Below are 8,775 nucleotides of genomic sequence, written 5' to 3'. Positions count from 1 at the left end.
CATGGGTTCTACAGACATGTATAGAATTTTTTAAAGTTACATGGAGGGGGCTCACTCAATAAAGAGTTGTTCCCTAAGATGTGGGCATTGTTGAGCAGTGAGCAAGGAAGTAAGTGGTGCCCTCAATCAGGCACATCAAAGGGAGTGTTTCCATTTGAGTTCTTCTAGAAAGACTGAGACAGCACACTAAGGTAAGAAGAGTCTGTGACAAGTGAAAAAGAAACCACTAACAATTGTGGAGAGAAGGAAGTCAGGATGGAATATCTATCAATGGTTAGCAAGCCGGCTATTGTGGCAGGTGATTGGAATTTAAACTGGCAGGCACACTGTGCAGGCCCCTGTAAAGCCCAAGGCGTACAACTGTGCATCTGCACCCAGGGAGTCTACTGTGGCTCTGAGTAAGGCAAGAAAGGGGTCCTCATGGCGGCGGGGGGGGGGGGGGCAGGGAGGGGAAGGATTCCATTCATGCACGGGGCTCAGCCTGGGCCAAGAGAGTAAGAAGGTTAGGTAGCTGGGCATGAAAGGCAGTGTCCAAGTAGGTACCGTTTGGAGTAGAGCAAGAGAAGGAAGGAAGGTGAGGCCAGGCAGATTTAATGCCAGGATTTGATTGTGCAATTGGTGTATCAACAATGGAAAATCCGGGTTTCCTGCTGTCAGATAGATAAAAGAGGGATACCAAATCAGAATGACCCACGAAGTGTTCTGTGGGATTCACAGCCCGGATGTGAACTTAGAGATTTCCGAGCAGATGCAAGCACAGGTGTGTGTATGTGTCTGTAGAGTTCTGTAGACACACAGACATGTACTGTGCATCCTGGCTGTCCCCGTACTTAGATGTGTATCTCCTGCACTGTCCACTGCCTGGTCCTGGGGGTATGGAAATCCCAGCAGCAGTGAGCACACTGGTGCCTAGACTTTGTCTTTCAGCTGTATTTGCACTGACTGCTAAGGATGGGGCCATTTTTAGATGCCGCTCAGTTGACTAGCATACTTGAAGTTCTGGCATCAATCTTATTATCATGAACACTAGGTGCAGTGGCTCACATGTGCAATACCAACACTCAAGAGGTAGAGGCCAGAGGATCCGAAATTTAAGGTCACCATTAACAAACTTGAGGGCCAGCCAGAGCCACATGAGACTATTTCTAAACAACAAAAAGAAAAATATAATCATAATATTTTTTTCACCCATTTAATAAAATAAGAAACCGTGGCACCATGAAGCTACAAATGAACACATGAATAAATTGGGGTTGTAATGAGGAACAGAGGATTTCAAAATACTTTCTCACAAAGCCCATTTATTAACTGTGGGGAGGGGGTGGAGTTACTTTCCAGTGCAGAAGCTTGACAGACATGACCTTAGTCAAGTGATGAAAATGAACATTAGCAGTGACATAGCAAACCCGAATGTGAGCTGCCCCACGGGGCGCAACTGGCAGAGCACAGCACCGCTTCCATGTTATTTCTGCTGAAGACGAATGGCTTTATTTTATTCATGAAGAGACATCAGAGTGACTCCCAACAAGGAACACCTCACAAAATACAGCCTGTAATCTCCAAAAGGCCACAGACTGAAGAACCGTCCAGAATGGAAGAATGCTCCAGAGGCAGGGCAACTAAACACAAAGGGAAGTGCCCGGCAGTACCTTCAGCTCCGATAGATATACCAGACGCAAGGGGCGGATGGCGAACACAGGCCAAAGATTAGCCGGTAGTGGCATATCAGTCTTAATTTCCTGATCCTGGTGACTGTCAAGTCGTCAGAGAGTCCAGCCTTCTTTTCCATAGGAAATAGGCACCGTCCTGTGGGCCGAGGAGGTCAGAGCAGAAACTAACTCAGGAGCAGAACACTCTTTTTCCTGTGCTTCTGACTCTTTTATAAGTTTGTGGATATATCAATGTTGTAAAGGGAAGGAGCAAGATGAAGGGAGGTGCTGCCTTGCACAGCACACAGGGTCACCGGAGAGCAAGGGCTAATTTGCATGCAGTAGCCAAGGTCATCACCCCTCTGCCCCCAGAAAACACAGCGAGGCTATAGTCCATTGCTGAACACAAATGTTTATCCTTTACCTCGTATTATTGCTAACATTTGTTTAGCAAGTGGCTCCTCTTAAAGCCAGTTTCTATTTCATAGAAATTTTGTTCTTCAAGAACTCATTAAGTGTGCAGTGTTGGGATGGAGGGGTCCTTCAAGGAACAGAGTGAAGTACCCTCACCCCCACACAGGAAGATACATACAACTTGGGGAGTGCCCTCACAAAGCCAGCCAGGCTGCCTGAGTCAGCTTAAAAGAGAGAACACCATACTTGTTTCAAATTACAAGTTCAGTACTGTACTGTACCTAGCCAGCATTATACATGCTTAATGTAATAAGTATATAGTGACACACCACCTCTCATATTTAAAGTAAACTGTAAGTAGGCAGCTAAAATTTAAAACTATCAAACAGCCTTTTTTTTTTTTTTTATGTTGCATACACATTGGCTGCTACAGAAGCCTTAGGCATGCATATGGGAAGGTGGAAGAAATGGTCCAGCTCAGAGCGATCAGATGCTGTTTGCACTTCAGGATCCTTCCAGCTAACTCAGATTCCAAAGACAACTATCTCAAGTGCCAGGGATGACTTCCAGGCTGCACAGGTTCTAGGAGAAGGGACTCTCTGGCTTGATCCCTCTGTACTTCTTCCTAGACCCTAGACCCTAGAGACCAAAGCATGTCTCAGGCTCAATGGTATCTCCCAGTCTTGGAATTCCACATAGCCTGGAGTGCTGCTCCAGGCTCCTAGGGACCATTTCAACCTGCCAAACCCAGAGGAAGCATGGCTGCACCCTGACAGCCACCTCTAGCAACAGCAGCTTTCAGGCTAAATGGATAATTCACTCTACCCAGGGCAAATGTTTGCCCACTAACCAAGGGTTACCTTGCTTACCTGCTTGCTTGCATCTTTTATTTTATTTTTTTTTTGAAACAGGATTTCTCTGTGTAGCCTTGGCTGTCCTAGACTCACTCTGCAGACCAGGCTGGCCTCAAACTCACACAGACTCACCTGCCTCTGCCTCCCAGAGTCCTGGGATTATAGGTATGCACCACCATACCTGGCTGCTTGCAACTTTAATATGATCTACAAAACTAGCTAAGCTTGTGATTAATAGCACCATGGAAACATAGATAATGGTAGAAAACACAATAGCAAAATTAATTTGCTTTCAATTCTGAGCAGTGTTTGTTACCACTAATATCAACACAGTAAACCATATTAACTGAATTTAGAAAATAAAAAGTCCTTGGAGGAAAAAAAAAATTACCTTGGCAGGGAGAATATAGGAAAATCATGTCCACTTTTTTTTTTTTTTTTTTTTTTTTTTTTTTTTTTTAGGAACAGAGGAGAGAAATGCAGGCAAGTTTCTATTTGGAATGGCTGCAGCCCTCCAAGTAGTCATGTGGAAGTATCTCTAAAGGGACATTTGAAGGCAAGAGGAGGCATCTAAAACCTCAAGCAGAGATCAAATGGAGTCTAGAAGGTGGACAAAAACACTGCTTTGGTACTAATGTGTGAGTTCAGTGAGTATATACATCAAAATCTCAGACACAAGGGCTTCTGTGTCTCCCTCCACTGTTTGATACTAGAGGGAGTGCTCATCCTTACAGAAAGAAAAGGGAATCTGAAAGATGAGGACAGATGGTAGCCATTGGTCTGTGTGCTCTACAGATAAATGTAAATGGCATTTTTTTGTAAAAAAAAAAAAAAAATACTGTAGATGTGTTTATTTTCCTGGCCAGTGCAGAGCTAGAAGCATGTGCGGAGACGGGGATTCTATCCCAGCGAGGTCTGTTTGTTAAGTACACGTGAGCTGGACCTTCTATAAGAAGGGGTTTGCCTTAAGAGAACTCAACAGTCCCCTGGCAGTCTGCTAAAATTCTGAGTCACTGGTAGTCGCTGATCCAGACCAACAGAACAACAGCAGAAGAAGCCTGTAGTCAAATCAAGTCAGATGTCCTGTGGTCTAGAAAATAAACTTTCTCAGTTCAAGTTTCAGGGGGAACTGGTCAGTGCGGTTCCTCCATGGGTGCCAGTGTTCCAGATTATGGGGTCACACCTGCAACAAAACATTCAACATGAGTTGAATTCCCTACAACACGATTTCTGCTTTTCCCTGTGGTGTATACACAGCCACACCCACACACACATGGATATATGCATACACACAGGTGTGGAGACTGGGCACTATCTGAACTTTGAACCATCCCTCACTGGTTCCACCTGTAGCCTGTAAGACTCCTGCGCCTGTGCTAACCACTCCATAGTCCCATCCTGTCTCAGTCTGCCTTCCTGCCTCCCTCCAGCTCTCTCTGAAGACTTGAGAACAGCTTTATTCTGAGCCCAGTTCAGGGATGAGGGAGACATAATACTCCCTAAGCAACCCCAACTGGTTGAAACAAAACCAGTGGTTAAGTGTCCCATTTCCCATCCTCCATAGAAATTGTGGGAGATCTCTAACCGCTACACAGACCCCAGAACCTAGTGCCTTGGTAACACATCCTCAACCTTACAATCACCTTTTCCTCTTGCCCGTCTGGCTCTTCCCTACCCCTTTGCCACTTCTCCCTGGGATCATCACTCCAGTAAACTATTTCCACCCAAGTCCTTATCTCAAACTCTGAGGGGATCCAAACTAAGTAGAATACAGTATTATCAACACAGTGACTGCTATGAAGTATGCTGCTGCTGTTGTTGTTGTTTTGTTGTTTGTTGCAGGAGCAAAGTTATCAGACGAAGTTGACTGCATGTGCCAAAGCTGTGGTGTTAACTGTCTGGACCTGGACCTCACTTCGAGTTATCTAAGCAAACAATAAAGGCTAACAGTGCGGACCAGGCCTACGCTCTCTCTTTCACGCAGTGATCCCAGGACCCACGTGTGACCCTAAGCCACTGAGTGGTAGCAAAAATGTGGTGGCTTCTGTTTCTTTTCCTACCCCACATCATTCCACCCATGGGCACAAAATGTGTAAGATTCCTTCAGTGGATTTTTCAGGCTCTCTGGAGAGTGCACAGATTTGACAGCACTGCCCTCTAACTCTCAGTGGACTAGACAAAAGCTCCACCCAGATTCCCAAAGCCACCCAGGTGTTCCACACTTGCAAATTCTTCCAAACAACTGAGTGTCTTCATGAATTACACACACACACACACACACACACACACACACACACACACAGAGCGTCAATCTGAATCTCTCTTCCCAGGCCTGTCTAAATTCTCACCACCCACACAGTACTCAGAGCTTGCATTTAAAGGATGGATGTTAAGTAAATGACCCCCATCTGATTTCATGAACTTTACAACATGGAAGATCCGGGCGCATCTCAGTTTTTTTGAATATCAGTTGAAAATTGCCTAGGAACAACTGTGACCTGTAGATCTTCATCTTTTGTAGTAGCATTTGAACCCAAGACTTCATGCATGGCAGGCAAGTGCTCTACCAGTGAGCTGCACACATAGCCAGGACTTTTTTTTTTAACTCTTTATTTGGAGATGAGGACTCATCAAGTGATGAGTGACATAGGCCGGCCTGGGGCAACTCACTCTACCAATTATCCTTGTCCCCCAAAAACATATTTTCAGTAGTAATTTATAAGCATTTTTAAACATACTACACAGTGCATAAAATCCAGATTTTCACGTACTAAAATTATCCTTCAGTAATTTTTTTCTTTCTTTTAATTAAAAATAAATAAATTAATTCCAGTCTTAAGGTGAGAGCTCCTCCCCTCCCAAACCCCTAAGGGGAGCGGTACCTGCAAGTCTAGACTTTTTGGCTGTGTTGACTGCCGCCATGAACATGTATTCACTATTAGGGTCGTGCACACTGGATCCATACTTCTGAAAGAGATAGTTAGAAACATGATGTGTTATCTGTACTTTCCTGCCCTTCGTGCTTGTTTTGTAGCAGTAGCATGTGACAAAAGTGTAAGTATGATCTTAGGCTCAGTAGATGCATTCCAATAAAAAGTGCTTTCTGGACTGATGAGAAGGCTCAGTGGACAAAAGCACTTGCTGCCAAGTCTGACGACCTGAGTTCAATCCTGGGTACCTAAAATGGTAGGAGAGAATAGACTCCTGTGCCTACAGGTGTGTATGCACACACGCACACCCACACACATACATACACACACACAGACACACAGAGTCTGACCAACTTATATATTGTCATAAATGGAGCAAGTTCTTTGATTGAGAATCTGCTGTGTGAACAGCTAAAAAGACTGTTCTGTCACAAAAGGTGATATTTTGTTGTCCCTATTATACTGTCCTGAATGTCTTTTCAGACATTTTTCTTAAAACAAGGAATTTACTGACGTGACATATAAAGAGGCAATTTCCTTCTTAGCTACTATTGGTACCTTGTAAGATAATCTCCCTGTTTCAACTTGCCAATTAAGAGAAATTTACAACTAAATGTTTCAGCTTTGTCCTGGCTCTTAGGAAGCTTAGATTCAAATCTTCATCCAACATTTAACAATTTTTAAAAATCAAAGGCCTGTATTTTTATATTTTATCCTCCTTCCTAACCTTTATCTTGCACGAGCCCCTATTTTTTATTTTTTAAGAAAAAAAAAAGTAATAATAATGTATCTCTGTAAGCCTCTGAGTACTTTGGTGAAACAGAGCAAGCTATTAAAAAAAACAAACAGCCTGTGTTCCAAGTTATTGGTTTAATTAGTGTGTATATATTAAGAAAAATAATTGTCTACCTTTGCCCAGTGTACTCTGAGAAGAGCAGCAGGCATCTTTTGATAATTAAATAACCACCCAGGAAAGAGAGTATAAGGAAAAGTAGATAGAAATCACTTACCTTTTTTGCAAACCAGAAGATAAATATGCATCCAAAAATGTACACCACAACAAAAGCTGCACATCCTATGGGCAACCAGAGCTTCAGCTGGCAGCAAAGCTGTGATTCTAGGTTGGAACAGGAGGGGGTGATATGTTGATAAAAGACCCAGAAACACATGTCCTCATTCAATGCTGAATAGAGAATGCTTCATAAAATGTAAAGAGCTCTTTAATCAAGGAAGCCTTTTCTTCTTTACAATGATGAAATCCAGTAGATGGCAACCAATACCACCTCCACATTACAGCGAGGGCTGGAAAGACTATGCTAGTGTGTTTACAAATGGGATTTACAGATGATGCCTTCCTATCTGCAGCTTTCACAAGAGTAAGAAGAAAATACATGGTATAAAACTGATTTTAATCATCTCATTCTCCAAACTGATTTCTACCTTAGGTGAGTAAAGGTAATAGACACTGAACCATGAAATTTTTTGAGAGAGTATGTGTTTGAAAGATTATTCCCCAATTCTAACTCAATGGTATACAACTAAATCACGTGTTCCCTATAAACCTCAACCAATATTAATGACACATCATTCCTTGCATATTTCACCCAAGGTGATTTGTTGTCAACTACAACTAAAGGAATTAGCACAAAAGATACTTATTTAATTGTTTTTCATTGGTGAGAAGACTCTTGGAAATGAGCATATAATCTTAACCCCACCCCATGATAAAAGCAACCAATGCCTTACCATAAATATGCAAATATTCTCTACTCAGGATTTTGTTTTGAAAAGGAGGTGGGTAAAAAATCGACAGGTTGCATAAGTAATAGCTGCTTTGAGAACTGTCCAGGTTGTTTAGGAAAAAAGAGACACTGTTGTTGGACAGCCGATATGGGCAGGACTTCAGATTTTTGATGGAAACCACGTCTCCACTTCCCTTTGTCTTAGTGAGATCACAGAGGACTTCTCTCTCTTTCAACAACTGCATTTTCAATTGCTGGACAGTCTCTGGATATTTGCAAGAAATCTGTACTCCTCCATTGTGAAATGAAAACATCTTGTGATTGGCTGAGTCATTGATTCCTCCTGGATCAAAAGAGAGAGCAAAGCAAGAGTGGTGTGTTGTGAATATGTTGCCCTAATAATTATACTTAAGTGGGAAAGTGACTTATTTTCATAAAGCCATCCCTATTTATACTAAAATGAAGGACTGCATAGCCAAGCAAACAAAACCAGCCTGCAACAAGACAAAACTGTGCACTAGAAAACACATAACCCGAAATGGGCTTTTCCTGTGATGGATAGCGAGTCAAAGGCTATGTGTATTGAGTAATATGTTTGTTTAGGTAGAATGACTTTTAAACAGATACAGTCTCCATACTTTTGTAGGTTTCACACTGGGGTCCAGATGGTAAGTAGATTAATGAATGGTGATGTGCCATAATTTGCTAGGAAGAACATGCTATCAGAGAAAATGTGCTAGGGTTGGGTGGTGTATTATAACATTCACTGGAGGGACAGACAATGCCCCCTTGAAGAAGAGGGTTTTGTTTTTTGTTGTTGTTTGGTTTTGGTTTCTGTTTGTTTTGTTTTTAGAGACAGGGTTTCTCTGTGCATCCTTAGCTGTCCTAGACTCACTTTGTAGACCAGGCTAGCCTCTAACTCATAGAGATCTGCCTGCCTTTATCTCCCAAGTGCTGGGATAAAAGTCATGCACTACCATGCCTTACAAAGAAGTGAGTTTTAAGACTGAAATTAAAACATGATTTTCCTTTAGCTGAACAAAGAAAGGCTTGCAGAAAGATGTTACGGCAGGGACCCTTTTTAAAAAGTGTTTATAGGCACAAAAATTAAATGATTATAGGTAGCATTATGCCCTCCAACTGAAAAGTAAAGAACAGATCAATTCTGTTCCAACAGTAATGTGTC

General features: G+C 42.5%; 1 protein-coding gene across 1 annotated transcript; it reads right to left on the bottom strand.

Moving 5' to 3' along the window:
• Positions 1-3,816: 3,816 nt before the first annotated feature.
• Icos (inducible T cell costimulator) lies at positions 3,817-8,107 on the bottom strand. The gene is made up of 4 exons (XM_051153705.1): positions 7,594-8,107; positions 6,858-6,964; positions 5,800-5,884; positions 3,817-4,100 (listed from the first exon to the last, which is right to left on the bottom strand). The coding sequence occupies exons 1-4, from the start codon at positions 7,901-7,903 to the stop codon at positions 4,087-4,089; spliced, it is 516 nt and encodes a 171-aa protein (XP_051009662.1). The 5' UTR covers positions 7,904-8,107; the 3' UTR covers positions 3,817-4,086.
• Between the last annotated feature and the right edge of the window lie 668 nt (positions 8,108-8,775).

The sequence above is a fragment of the Acomys russatus genome, chromosome 12 (genome assembly GCF_903995435.1).
Source record: "Acomys russatus chromosome 12, mAcoRus1.1, whole genome shotgun sequence".
Taxonomy (NCBI): Eukaryota; Metazoa; Chordata; class Mammalia; order Rodentia; family Muridae; genus Acomys; species Acomys russatus.
This window is presented reverse-complemented; position numbering and strand designations above follow the sequence as displayed.